General features: G+C 53.8%; 6 protein-coding genes across 6 annotated transcripts; 3 read left to right on the top strand and 3 right to left on the bottom strand.

Annotated features, from left to right (window-relative positions):
• Nucleotides 1–119: 119 nt before the first annotated feature.
• Nucleotides 120–1,017, top strand: G647_07702 (uncharacterized protein; the record flags this gene model as incomplete). The annotated part of the gene is made up of 4 exons (XM_008732015.1): nt 120–251; nt 304–579; nt 641–910; nt 967–1,017. The coding sequence occupies 4 exons, from the start codon at nt 120–122 to the stop codon at nt 1,015–1,017; spliced, it is 729 nt and encodes a 242-aa protein (XP_008730237.1).
• Nucleotides 1,018–2,789: 1,772 nt separating this feature from the next.
• Nucleotides 2,790–5,417, bottom strand: G647_07701 (uncharacterized protein; the record flags this gene model as incomplete). Its single annotated transcript, XM_008732014.1, has 1 exon — nt 2,790–5,417. One exon carries the CDS (start codon nt 5,415–5,417, stop codon nt 2,790–2,792), a length of 2,628 nt encoding a protein of 875 aa, XP_008730236.1.
• Nucleotides 5,418–5,833: 416 nt separating this feature from the next.
• G647_07700 (uncharacterized protein) lies at nt 5,834–6,300 on the top strand (the record flags this gene model as incomplete). The annotated part of the gene is made up of 2 exons (XM_008732013.1): nt 5,834–6,000; nt 6,072–6,300. The coding sequence occupies 2 exons, from the start codon at nt 5,834–5,836 to the stop codon at nt 6,298–6,300; spliced, it is 396 nt and encodes a 131-aa protein (XP_008730235.1).
• A 440-nt stretch (nt 6,301–6,740) lies between these two features.
• Nucleotides 6,741–10,235, bottom strand: G647_07699 (uncharacterized protein; the record flags this gene model as incomplete). Its single annotated transcript, XM_008732012.1, has 2 exons — nt 6,741–8,110; nt 8,156–10,235. The coding sequence occupies 2 exons, from the start codon at nt 10,233–10,235 to the stop codon at nt 6,741–6,743; spliced, it is 3,450 nt and encodes a 1,149-aa protein (XP_008730234.1).
• A 1,104-nt stretch (nt 10,236–11,339) lies between these two features.
• G647_07698 (small nuclear ribonucleoprotein Sm D2) lies at nt 11,340–11,567 on the top strand (the record flags this gene model as incomplete). The annotated part of the gene is made up of 1 exon (XM_008732011.1): nt 11,340–11,567. The coding sequence occupies one exon, from the start codon at nt 11,340–11,342 to the stop codon at nt 11,565–11,567; it is 228 nt and encodes a 75-aa protein (XP_008730233.1).
• A 358-nt stretch (nt 11,568–11,925) lies between these two features.
• G647_07697 (dihydroxyacetone kinase) lies at nt 11,926–13,824 on the bottom strand (the record flags this gene model as incomplete). The annotated part of the gene is made up of 2 exons (XM_008732010.1): nt 11,926–13,515; nt 13,636–13,824. 2 exons carry the CDS (start codon nt 13,822–13,824, stop codon nt 11,926–11,928), a joined length of 1,779 nt encoding a protein of 592 aa, XP_008730232.1.
• Nucleotides 13,825–13,944: the final 120 nt, after the last annotated feature.

Here is a 13,944-nt window from a genome sequence, read left to right as displayed (position 1 = left end):
TCTTCATCGTCATACTAAGCCACGTCGCTGACCTGCGTCGACGGCTTTCAAGTTTCGAGTGAGACTTACTCGAAACGTGCTCCTTGTCGCCCACAAGTAACGACGCGCAACCTCTTACCATGTCGGTCAAATTCGAGAAGGAACAGGTGCGGACGATGGCGCCCGCCGTTCCCGGCGGTCGCGATGAGAGCACTGCGCACAAGATCGGAGAGGCTTTGACTGGTGGGAAGCAAACAACCGGATACCTGGCTGTAAGTATACTCTCGCCCGGGTTCAGCTGGGTGCGACTGATCATTCGCGCAGGCCTATCTCAAACAGCTCCAATCGAACCCTCTGCGCACCAAGATGCTGACCTCGGGGACACTCTCCGCTCTACAAGAACTGCTGGCTTCCTGGCTGGCGCACGACAAGAGCAAGCATGGCCATTACTTCTCCTCGAGGATACCAAAAATGGCCGCGTATGGCGCATTCATCTCTGCTCCCATGGGCCATGTGCTCATCGGCTTCCTGCAATGGATTTTCGCTGGTCGCACAAGCTTGAAAGCGAAGATCCTTCAGATCTTGACCAGCAACTTGGTGGTATGTCACCAGTCCCGTTGATGTCGCATAACGCTGGATGGCGCGCTCACTGTGTCAATAGATCGCACCGATCCAGAACACCGTCTATCTCTCCTGCATGGCCATCATCGCCGGGGCACGCGCCTGGCATCAAGTTCGGGCGACCGTCCGTGCCGGTTTCTGGCCCGTCATGCGCGTCAGCTGGATCACTTCTCCTCTCGCGCTAGCCTTCGCCCAGAAGTTCCTGCCTGAGCAGACCTGGGTTCCATTCTTTAACATTGTGGCATTCTGCATTGGCACCTATATCAATACTCACACCAAGAAGAAGAGGCTTGCTGCTTTGAGGAAGAAGGTGAGTCGTGCGTAGTCATAGGCAGGAAGACCCCGAGCTGACTGGGAATCCTCTAGCACTACGGTGACGGCCGAAGCTCGTCTGGGCGTCCTGATGATCGCTACTAAAGGTAACGAGCCGTGACGTCCAGAAATATCACGGCAATTACTTGACCCCCATCTATCAGCCGTGGAGACGCCATGGGCCGGAAGCGCGAGCTCTCCTGAGTTGCATTGTGAATGAGAGCTGAGGTAATATGCGGCGGATTGGGTTGAGTCAATTAGGGGGTTCTATTTCGGGGTACTGGAAGGAAACCCTTACAAGGCTGCCCGGAAGACCTCTACCAAGCGGTGAGCAGTCAGTGCTGAAGGAGAGCGCTTGGGGTTCAGTTCATGCCTGGGTGGTTTTCATCTGCAACTACACGTGTTGGACCGGACAATGTATCTAGCCATGTATCTATGTCAGGGTCTTGCAAGTTCCTCGTGATTAGAGTACTGCCCTTTAGCTTGTGAGGATTTTCTGGCAGTAACGCAGAATGCTGAGGTTCCATGCTATCGTCGTCGGGGCGCTCCGATAGTATTTATCCCCAAGATCGTACTCCATACAGTACCTACTCTTGTGCCAATAGCTTTAAGCGCAGCGTAGCGCAGCGCAAGCCAATCTTTCAATCGATCGACTGACCAGAGTGTGTTAAGAGGCAGCAGAAGTAGTGGGTATATACGGAGTACTGTACTGTAGGTACTGTAGGGGAGCGGCCTCCCGTGGACAATCGTAAGCGTAATCGCAATCGCAATCGCAATCGCACGAGGTAGATGTGCTGTAGGTGTACGGTGTACGGAGTACATACGGAGTACGTGCATGAGAGCCAGAGCCATTCCCTCTCTCCTCTGTACTGTAGCCACCTATTGTATCTCACCTGCCCACCTAATGTACCTATGTACCTACCTGACTACAGTACCTCGTAAAATCTTATGTTGCAGGATACTATTTTTCTACTTCATCCATCCCATCCCGTCGGTGCTAATACTATTACTATTACTATTACACATGCGGACCTCGCCGGATTGCTCGCCTGGAGTATGACCCGGTGTTACTAGTCATGTATCCCGTATGTAACTCGTAGATTGTCCACTGTAGATAACTAGCACCTATAGAAGTACAGCGAGTAGAGTTTTCCCCGATAGATACCTGATAGTACTGTATTGCTCGTCTCATCCGACGGAGGCCAGTCAGTCGGTTCGAAAATCTTGCCCCAGTATAGTTCAGTTCAGCTCACATCAACTCGACCCGACTCGATTCAACACGGCTCAACACGGCTCAACACGGCTCAACACGGCTCAACACGGCTCAACACGGCTCGACTCGACTCGACTCGACTCAACGCGGCTCATTACGGCAGATGATATCGTGGCTAGACTCTAGACTTTATCTTTCATCTTTCATCTTTCATCCTTCTGTCACCAGCTTCGATCCAACCTCCCTTTGAAACCAAGCTCTGTGGAGGTTGGCCGTAGACAGCATTCATCTCTTCATCATAGGTACACACATACAGACACACACGCAGATATATCTATCTACTTTAGCACGTATCTACGCCATGTCGTGACACTTGTACGTCCATGATACTCAAGAGGGCCCGCAAAGTACCGAAACGCAAGATGAGTGAATGACATGGCGAGTTGCTCGCTTCTCTGTCTCTCAAGGCTGGCCTACTCCAGTACAATAGACAGCCCTGTGTTCTCAAGCAACGTACGAGTAGGTGTTCCCTTCCTCCCTTTCCATGTAATCCTTCTCGATGAGCCTGTATAGTTGCACAGCAAGAGTCAGTACTCCCATAATTGATGTACGTTACGCCAAAGCCAAGTGGGCCAAACCAAATGGAAACAGCAACAGGCGGTACTCACTTTTCAATGTTCCGCTTGATGTCCGCCTGGTCCAGCACACCGCGGGACATGGTCGCCTTGATAACCTCAACGACCAATTCATTGTGTCCGATCTTTTTGCGAGATTTCATGATCCGCACAATCGCGGCTTGTGTCTCATAGTGCCGATCCGCTGCAACTCGGACGTGCGTTTCGCGGTTCTCCTCCTTCGTTTCTTTGAGTTGGATCTGGTTGATTTTGATGCGCATCTTGGCATCGCTAAAGGTGTGCGAAAAGGTGAAGGTGTCGGTCTCGCTGACGTCTCGGCCCCGCGGATGTTTGCGGAGCACTTGGTATTTCGCGCACGCGAGGGATTGGAGCGTGCGTTTCAGTTCGGCGTCGACGAGGCCGCTGCTGGCTTTGATTTCGGCGTACGTCAGATGTTTGTCAGAAGGGATGTCGTTGAATAGTAACAGCACGACCGCCTGAAAGCCCGACACCACAAGTTCCTTGTTCCCCTTTGGGAATTTGGCGCGCAGATGGCAGTGGGCCAGGGCGTGTTTCCAGGTCAGTTTGCGGCCCGAATGTTTTGCCTTGTAGTGCTTTTCGAACGAGGCCATGACTTTGGCGATGTGTGGGGGAATGTTTATGGCAACGTCTGGATACGTGGGCCATGCTGCCGCTGAGAGCACGTTTACGTGGAGATCGGGGAGGCCGGGTTCCTTCCCGCCTCTGTCGTCAAGCAACTGATTATAGGACATCATTTCTTCCCGTGCGAGGTCCATGTCCTTGAACATAGACTCGAGATTGTGCGTAAAGGCGGCGCCGCATTCATTCTTGAGGCGCGTGAGCATGTTTCGCTCAGCATCGAAGGAGGCGCTACGGCCCATGAGCAAACGGCGGGCCAGGTCTTTCTTGTAGAAGGCTTCGAAGACAGCTTTGCCGTGGACGAAGCGGAAAAGGTCGAGGGCGTTGGAGAGATGTTGGTTTATTTCGGCATCTTCGTCCGCAGGGTTGTCGTCGAAATCATGCTCTTCGTCCGGCTTTGACGGGTCAGGTTTTTGAGCCTGCAGGCGAGGCACTGCTTTGACGCCGCCTTTGAGGAGGAGGTCGACGTGCTTGGCGATCATTTCGCCGGGTTTCGCATTGTCCGTGTCCCAGTTTGACTGGGATTTCTTGGTCTTGTTGATGAATGTCTCAAACGCCTTGTGCAAGGCATTCCCCAGCGTCTCGTTCTTGTGGAAAGAATACTTGAGGTAATGATCGAGCCTTCGCTTGAATTCGAGCAGTCGGATGACCATCTCTGACTCTCGCTTCTCGTCAAACACGATCACTGATCCTTCGGTCTCCACATACTTGCTGAAAGATGGCACGATCAAGCTGCCGTGTCCTTTGCGTTGTAGCAAGGTGTAGACTCTCTCCAGTTCTTCAAACTTGTCGTCCTCCAGAAGATCAAGGATACCGTCATCATTGGAAAGTGTCTCGACCTCCTCTTCGACGAGCACACTGTCGAATAGCTCGGAGATCTTGATCCGGGTGTTGCGATCCAGAGTTAGCCAGTCACATCTGGCCATTTCCCGTGCAAAGAGCTCGGTACAATTGTTGACGTAGTTACCCAGCGAGGCTTTGTCTGATTCTGCCTCTCGCCAGCTTCGGAAGTACTGCTCAGTCGCCACGAGGAACATGGGCTCGAAGTCGCTCGTGTAGGTACTCAATTCGTGAAAAGAGTCGACAGACTGCCGCAGAAGACCTCGGTCATTTTCACCGAGGTTTCCCTTCCGGTCGGAATCCATCAGAGTGATGACGCCCTGAAGGACCTTCTGCTTGATGAAAGGTTCGTGGAAAAGAGTCGAGCGAAACTGGGCCAAGCCCATTTGTGAGATGCTCGTTTTGTCGGGAGACCGCAGGCAATAGGTCTGATCCATGTAAAAAAAGATCTGTCGTACGGTCTGCAGCTGCCTCTGCCACGTCTGCCAGGCGTTGACAAACGTTTTGAGACAATCAATGTCGGAAGAAGTTGCCTCTTCTCGCTTGATCTTGTCTCTCAAATTGTTGAGATGGGTCTCACACTTGATGCACAGATTGTGGTAGAGGTCGGCACTGTGGCCATGCCGACATGTGTTCTCGGCACCCTTGTAGAGCTCCTCTAGAGAGTATGGATCCTTCTCATTACCGAAGATTGCATCCAGCGCCTTGTCTTCTTCTGCCCACGTCTTCTCGAAATACAGCCTTGTGTCTAGTCGAGGAGCAGCTCGAAGGTTCTTCACCACCAATTTCTTTGGACCTTGCGCAGGGTTGAAAGGGATTCGCTGGGCTGCAAAAGCCGGTTTGGGTTTGCCATTCTGTGGTTGGGAAGGTGTGCCATTGACGTTCTCTTGCTTCATCACTTTTGCAGGGCCGAAGTCATACATGTTGGCGAATGCATCTCTGCTAGGGGAGTGCATCTTGTCGACCCCTTTCTTACCGCCTCTCGGAACCTGTCTGGTCGGCGACCTCTCATTCGAGTCGTCTTGTACCAGATCAGATACCGAGATGCGTTGCCTCTTTGCAGCCCTTGTGGAGGGACTTCCCTCGCCAGTGACGGCCGGTCTCTTGGGAGAGGAATGGAAGCGGGGTTGAGATGTGGTTCCTCGGTCCGATGCTTTGCCCCTGCGTGGTGTAGTCATCTAAGTCGTCTTGTCAATTCGGTCAGAGGCAGGACGGTGAGATGATTGAGATACTGACGGTGCCGATACTGCGGGATGGATGCGGGATCTAAACTCCTGCGGAATGGTCAATGACGAGCGCCGGTGGAGTTAGACGATATTCTAGCCCCGAACACGGCACCACAGGGAAGCCTGGAGAGCCTGAAGCTCGCCGGAATGCGTTCGAGGGCAACGGTGAAGCATACAGACCTGACCCGCAGACGCGTCCAACGTGACACGTGTAAAGCACTTCCCGTGAGGCACGAGAGGCGGCATTTGGAGGGTGCAAACACCTGGACCATTACGCAGAGCCTCACACAATTCGGTACCGTCGACGCCAACGACATCCCCTCGCAAACGACCACCTGGCTTCAAACTCTTTGCCGACAACATTCAAGATGAATTCCATGTCAACACCGCGAATCTTGCCCGCTCACCTCCATGCCTTCGCCCCGGGCACCAACTCGCACAACACGGTCCGTATGCTGGGCACAATCTCCCACGTCAGCGGCGACCAAGCAACCCTGACATGTGGTGCCGACTCTGTAACAATTCTTCTGGCCAGGTATGGACAATGCCTCCTGCCATCTGCAGCCCCCCATACGTGTCCTGAAAGTACTAACTCTACTCAAACAGAGACTCACACCTGTCCGTCGGCTCCATGTACGAGATCGTTGGGAAGGTCACCAATGCGGATGGCGGTCATGGGTTGGCTCTACGAGTTCTAAGCAGCACAGAGTGGCCGCGCAACGATCAAGGTCAATTACCAGACATGAAACTGTTCGAGGCTGCCGTGGACGTGACGCATCGATACAAGAATATCTTTTACGGCGAATCAGAAGGTGGTATGGAGGGGGGTTATTGATGGAGATGACACTCGGATGTTTAATGCATGGCTCAAAGGGTGGTCTGGTTCACTGCCGAAACACGGATCACAGTACGAGATTAAGAAACGTCCTCCGAAACAAGGGTTCGTCGATGAGACCCTGGGACAATGCAGGACCAGGGTAAACGAACCACGGGACGAGCAGACCACAACCTCGAAGCTCGCATGTGTGAGATCTCAAGCGATCTCATTTCAGCATTAGAGCTTTGTCCTGCATCAGGAACAGAGGGCCTCAACAGCCCGATGTTCGGCGCTCCAGCTCTAGTGATCATATCTGAATGTATCATACATGTCGTAAGCACCTGCTGCACAATACCCAACCACCATGGTTGGACAAATTGCTTCCTCAAGATCAGGCCAACGTCCATTATCCATGCTCTGCTGCATGGTTGTCGCAGTATCCCGTTCGCGTCGTCACCTCATTCCGACTTCTGGCGCCGTGGGCTTCTTCGAAGAGCATGAGCTCCAGAGTCTGCAACAGCCAATCCTTCCGGGTCTGGGTATGCCGAGTCTGCGACCAACTCAGCACCATTGGGATCGAGAAATTTGTCCCACATGGCATTGACGCTCTCGCCCACCTCGACACCGTCAAAGTAGCCAAATAACCCCACAGGCGGCGAACTAGGCATCGCACTGTTGGCAAATGGATCAATCATATCGCTTGTCAGTTGACCCGTTGTCATTTCCGACAAGCCAAAGTCGGGGAGCTGGTTACCGGAAGCCGGGGAGGAGTTCTTGAGAGACGGTAGGTCAGGGAAGTCAAACGAGATCGACTTTTTAGGCGTCTCTTTCCTTCCACCGCTTCGCAATGTCATGTAGTCCGTCGGCATGAACTTCATCCCCATGGGTTGGTCACTGGTCAGGGCCTCATGGATAGAGCGAGATATGGGCGTCATCTCGAGCACATTCTTCTGGACAGATCCGAGCAATGCTGCGAGCGCCGGATGCTCCAGTCCATTCTTTGGTGTCCGAAGAAAGGGGAGTTGTTCGGCGTTGGGAGACAGCTGTGCACCAAACTGACGTTGAGGTGTCTTCAACAGTATTCTCTCAGATCGTCTTTTTGGCGTTGGCGTCGTGGGAGGAGGAAGTTCTACATGCGCCGAGTCATCCTCGAATAGGTCCGCAAGACCATCATCTACGATTTCTGGAGCTGGGGTCACATTCTCCTTTCCATCAATTGCCACTTCCACGATTGCTGTCGGTCCCGCAAAGACGTCTCTAGTCTTATTAAGTCTAGGACTCCTTCGTACAAACGCCGGCAGAGGGTTCTTGATCATGGTGGGTTCTCTCTGCGGGCCGGGATCGGAGCAAAGTCGCATCTTGTCAGGTGACGGGAAGAGTTGTCTTCGCACAGGCTTGGGCGTCAGATCCACCTCGATAGGAGCATCTTCTGACCCGTGGCCACGGGTAGGGCTTGACTGAACTTCCCTCCCAGAGGTATGATGACGAGTGCGTGGTAATCCTCTAGGCCCGAGGTCGGTACTGTTGGCGCGAAAAGGCTGTGGCATTGGAGGTAGCTGCGGTTCGCCCTCTTCCACGTTGACACTCGCAGTTCGTTGGACTTCGGCCTCGTTTTCTTCCGCATCTGGAGCTTCGGTAGCTGAGTCGCCCGGAGAAGAATCATCGCTAGGAGGGCTTTGGTCATCGGTCTTGGGATGAGGGTCGCCGTTCGCCTTTGCTGGGTTCTTAGGAGGATTTCGCTTGCGCTTGCGCTTCGCATTCGGATCTTTTTTCTGCCATTTGGTAGCCGGTCGAGGGCACTTCTGCTTGTGGAACCACAAGCCACAGGCTGGAATATGTCAGCAGCATAACAAGGTTCGCCGGAATTACTCACGATTGCATAAAGTGATTGCAACCCAGTCATCGCCATCTCCTGCCCGCTTCTCTACTTTGAAGCCTCGGAAAGTCTTTACAGTCCCGTCTTCATTGTGGTCGATAGGTTCCTTGAAGCAGCATTCACCATAGCTCAATGAAGTCTCGACGTCGTCCCAGCCAGAATTGAAGATCTTTGCAAAAGCTCGTCGCCAGGCCGGAGTCTCTATCGCCCCACAATTGTCACAAAATGGAGGCATCTGGCCATTTGCGATGGCATTCTCGAGTCTTGCCTTGGTCAACTCTTTACCGACTTTCTTCTTTGAAGCCGTCTTGTTTTTAGTCTCTTCGCCGATCGGAGCGTCAGACATGGGTATGTCACTATCGGGTGCCCATGTCTGCGCCCGTTGTAGGGTTCTGGGAGCTGGATCACTGTTTAACATAGGTGGTGCTGGCGCGATCTTCCGTAGCTGATCACGCTGTTCTTCCTGGATTTGCCGAGCTCTTGGAATAGGTGCTGGAGCTAATCGTGGAGACGACATACTGACTCTTGGGGCAGGTGCTGGTGTGTACGACTGTGCCCTTGTCAAGGGTTTTGAGGCGACGGGAAGAGGTGGTGGCATTGTGTTGTACAACGTCTTCGGGACTTGCGACTCTTCAGCATCGTTGCCGTCTTCGAAGACCGAAGGGTACTGCTCATCCTGATGCCTAGACTGCTGCTCTTGACCAGAGTCGTTCCCACCTTGATCTTCGGGCTTGTCTAAAATGAAGTCGTCGAACTGCAGCAATTGATCTTCTCCAAACATATCCTCGAGATTGCCACTCATGAAACCTGAGTCGTGATCTGGACCTATGTGCACAGGAGGGAGTGCAGGACTAGTAATCGCTGGTTGGGGGAAGTCCGGCATGACAGGCGGTGAGGAGGGGAGGTTCGCAGGTGTGCTTTCGATACTTCGGGCTCGTGTATCTTCTGGAGAAGCGATGGGCACAGTCAGAAGCTCGGATTGGGGTGCCAGACTTGGAGCCGGAGATGAGTCTCTGATCTGGTGACCTTGAGCCAGATTGCTAGGAAGCGGGTGCTTCCGGGGTCTACCACGAGGTTTGGCTGTCTTCGTGGCAGGCACAGGCGTAGGCGGTCTCACTGGTTCGTCACCTGAGGCACCAGCCTGGAGGCCTGTGGTGGGGTTTACAGCAATAGGGCGATGAAGTCGAACGCTCGAGGCAATGCTCGCTGCCACCCGAAGCGACTCAGGTTGTCGTTCAATATTCAGGTTGGACTTTGAAGGCCAATCCACCTTGGTGGTCTTGGCCCTCTTCCTTGCCGGACATTCATCGACAACCTCATCCCCGCTGTAGTATCCCGAGTTGAACGAGTCACGTCTGCTCCGGGGTGGCTGACGTGTGCCTGCGCGTGAACCGGGGCGCGACTGCTGGCCTCTTGCAGCAGGGTTGCAGGTTTGGCTTCCAGTGGGCGTGCCAGGTCTGCTCCCTATTCCCGCACTCTCACCACTCAGTACTCGCTGCATTGTTTCCAAGCCTGTGGTATCCATCGGTGACGCCGATCTCTGCAAGGACTGCGACGATGCGCTGTTGGTCCATTGGGGTCTGACTCCATCTTGTGAACAGACACTTCCTGAACGATATCTCGCCTGGCCAAATGTGCTGACGGGTGTAAGTCGGAGCTTCACCTCCAAAGTCTCCTGTGCGTTCCTCGAGAACAGGCCCATCACATTCTTGGTGATTCTGCCTGTGACCATCGTTTCGCCATCCGCCTCTGCGCTCGGACTTTGGCCGTTGAGTGTTTTCGACAGCATGCCTTGTCCCACCAAAGGAGTGTCAGGTTCCGAGTAGTCATAAGCATAGATCGTGTAGTCATTCTCGGTGAAGGTCGTGAGCTCGGGACTGGCAGTTGTCACAGCTTCCAGGCACGTCCGCAGGTCGACCACACCAATCTGGTTTACTTCGTCGATGAAGGCGGTCTGCACGTCCAAAGGCTGTGGCCAACGTGCAAGGTGATTATCTTTTTGCTCAGAATCGAAGGTGTATAGCACTTTCAGTCGGATCGTTCGTATCGAGACGCCCTCAGCTGGAGAGGTCGCCATGACAGCGACTGCAGGCGCGACGCGAAGCTACCCAGGCGCAGGGAAGCTGGTGTTGTGAGCAAGAGGTTTACGAAGAGGGTCTCATCGCGTTGAGAGATCAAAGGAGGTATAACTGAGTGTTATGAGTGTCAGTACTGGGATTGGTCGTGTGGTTCGTTGATGTTGCTTCAAGCTTGGTAAAGCAGCTAATGTAGTTTCCTAGCATACGTCGAGAAGCTTTTAATGCATGAACAAACACAAAGAGATGCCAGTCGAATGGCGGCAGAGGAAGGAAAGACAACAGAAGGAGAGAAAGAGGGTGAGTTTCAAGCGAGGGAACGAAAGGTTGAAAGGTACCTTCAATGGCCGTGGACGCGCTGGCCCAAACGCGTGTATGCAAGGCTTCGGAGGCTGGTGCCCCAGGTGGGTGCCAGGCGCAGCGTGGCGCGGATGACGTACCCTGTGTGCCACTCGCAGGCTAGTAATATCCGCGTTCCGGAACAGGAAGGTCGGCCGACCGTCTCGCCAGGCCTCCAAAGCGTTTTTGAGAATCGAGGAATTTCAATACCTTTTGGACAGGGAATCGAGACTCTTTAAGTATTTCTGCTACGACCATGGAAGCCTCCAAAATACAGTACGTCCATTCTCTGACTCATACCCCTGTCCCTGACCTGTGCTTATCTCCGGAGTAACCTGCCGTGGTGGCCACCTCCACGCTGAAGCCAATTTGCTGACCCTTGGTGTTCTTCGACAATAGAGATCTGCTCAATAAGCCGAGAAACGAATTAACGTATGTGGAACTCCCCGCTCCCCTCAACTTGATGCACTTCTCCCCCCTCGCACCCGCCATCACAACAAACACTCCGCCCACCCACCTGCACGCGATTCCGCTCCGCTCTCCGCCCACACCGCGACTTCCTCGGCGCACGACCTATACTGCGCCATCATCCTATCATCAATGCATAGCACTTTCATCTCCGTCTCCTACATCCATCTATTGCCATCACACCCCAATGGAGTCATGTATTGTTCGAGGTCAAACTAACTTCCACGCTTCGGTGTAGTGAATATGAAGTCTCCCTGGTCGAAGCCCACGAATTGTCGACCGGGCCGCTCTCCATTCTCATGACCGCAACTCGCACACACACCCAAGTGCTGATTTCATGTCGAAACAATCGCAAATTGCTGGCTCGAGTAAAAGCATTTGACCGTCACTGCAACATGGTTCTGGAAAACGTGAAGGAGATGTGGACGGAAAAGGGCAAAGGAGGTGGAAAGGGTGTCAACAAGGACAGATTCATCAGTAAAATGTTCTTGAGGGGCGACAGCGTCATCTTAGTGCTGCTGAGTTGAGTTGATCCCCGTGTAGGCCATGGTGGCTTGCACTGCTGGATTCCGACTGCGAATGTGCACGGGCTTGCCGGCAGATTGCTACGGTCACAGCATCACTCATGGCGGCCTCCTTGCGGTCGCGAAACGGCGACCGCGCAAGGTCCAAGTGTGGCGTCTGGGCAGTTTTACTTGGAAGGACTACATTTCGGGCGCAGGCCCCAGTTTCAGGCCGGCGTAGGAGGGGATGGCAAAAATTACCGATACCCAGGTTCGCTTCGAATACGGAATTTTCCTATTTTATCTGGGGCAGACTGCTGCCTAACTCAGCACAGCAGCAATATTGGCCGTCTCTCTGCAGCCTGAGGATACAGGACGCCACTTAGCTAGCGGCACCAGCCAGTCCAACCAAAAACTCTTGCAAGCCCCAGGCGCCTGGGTCGGGAATCTTGCCCATCCATTCATCCTCCGCACCGACATAGACGGCTCTGCCCAAACTGGCTTTCATGCTTTTCGTCTTCTCTGCTCCCTCCTTGGCGGCCTCAGCCGCCTTCTTGACATCGCCGGTGCTGCTGAGAGTGTCAACAAAAGGCACCAACGCATCCATTAACGTCCTGTCACCTGGCACTGCAGGTGTATATTTGCCCAGCGCCTGAAGACTTGACTTCAATGCTGCTGCCCAAGTCTTTGCATCGACGTCTGTTGGTGATCCAGTGTCTTGTTCTCTGAGACCGTGCGCCAGTGCATTGAGGAAGATGGCATAGATAGCACCAGACGTGCCGTCCATGGTATTCTCGACCACCGGTACGATCTTGTTGACAAAAGCGACGGCGTCTGAAGGGACATCACCCGAAGACAGTTCTTTGAGCACGGCCTCGGCACCTCTCTTTAAGCCGATACCACAGTCGCCATCCCCAATGATTGTGTCGTACTTGGTGACATCTCCCTCAGCGGCAATCATCTTGTCGAGACCGGCCTTGAGAACCTTGTGAGCTTGCTGGGGATCAAGTTTCAGATTGGACGATTGGCCCTCAGCTGTTACTGGTGGCTGGCCTTCTGCAGTGGCCGAATTGTCGGCATTCCAGGTTTCGGTTCGAGTGGCGGCAGCCCAGCCAAATGCCTCGGCTGGGGCGTCGAGGAGTTCAAGCATCGACTTGCCGGGTCCGAGACCGGTGTCTTCTAGCTTGAGAACAGATGCTGAGAAGCCCAGACCGTTCAGAGAGGTAATGAAGGTACCTGCGATGACTCGCACGGGGACGATGCCATAGTCTTCCTTCAGCTGCTTGTGGACCTCTGCCACGATTCCCCCGATTTCCAGATTGCTGACACCGCCCAGGTTGTTTATCAGAAGCACGGTCTTGTCGTCCTTCGTGATGTCGACGTAATGTCTGTCCTTGTCGTTGGGGTCCAACATCTGTGCTAGCATCGTCTTGATGAGTTCGGGCAACGTCGCTGACACACGGTGACTGCCCGGTTCATTGTGTATACCCATGCCAACTTCGATCTCTTCGGTTGGGATGATCTCGTCGGAGTTGGGCTTGTCTCGCCCAGGCACGTGGACATGCTCCATTGATGCTCCGACAGACACGAGGTTGCCTGCCACTTGCTTGGTAAGCGCGTACACCTCCTTCAGGCTCCCACCGGCTTCGGCCAAAGCTCCTATCATCTTGAGCACGAGTATCGAGCCACCAATCCCTCTCCTGCCGACTTTACCACCTTTTTCTCGGCCCACGCCGACATCGTCACCAATGGCGTAGAATTCGGTGTCAACGCCGGCGGCTTTGGCCTTTTCAGCCGCCATACCGAAGTTCAGGACATCACCAGTATAGTTGAACGTCACGATGGCAACCCCTTTTTCTGTGGGGACTCGGGTGAGGGCGGCGCGGCGCACTTGTTCTGCGGAGGGGCTCGCGAAGATCGTGCCAGCGACGGCAGCGGTCACGAAGCCTTTGCCGACGAAACCCGCGAATGCCTGCGTTATACTCTGTTAGTTGTTCTTCTCGTTGTGTGCGGTTGGTATGCATCGTGTCTCGTGCCCCGGCGGCGTCGGTCTAAACGAGGCACGGCACAGTCGTATTGTGCGGAGTCTTACCGGTTCATGGCCCGAGCCTCCACCTGTGATAATTGAGACCTTCGGATTCTCTGTTAACTCCTTGGTCGGCCTGCGGTACACGATTCTGTTCTGTGCATCGAAGGCGACGGAGGGATTGAGCAGAGTCAGGGCGGAGAGGGAAGTCTGGACGAGATGAGTTGGGTCGTCAATGAAATGCTTCGACGACATCTTGAGAGATTCTTCCGAGTCGCGTATGAGTATGTCAAGGTCTCCTGGAGGTCAGGCACCAATTTTGCCGGAGGAGATGGAGTGTTGGAACCTGGGGCGTATTTGTATCTACCGCGTGTA

Source organism: Cladophialophora carrionii, assembly GCF_000365165.1.
Source record: "Cladophialophora carrionii CBS 160.54 unplaced genomic scaffold supercont1.6, whole genome shotgun sequence".
In the NCBI taxonomy this organism is placed as follows: Eukaryota; Fungi; Ascomycota; class Eurotiomycetes; order Chaetothyriales; family Herpotrichiellaceae; genus Cladophialophora; species Cladophialophora carrionii.
The sequence above is the reverse complement of the archived record's forward strand: the minus strand, read 5'-3'. Positions and strand labels throughout refer to the sequence as shown.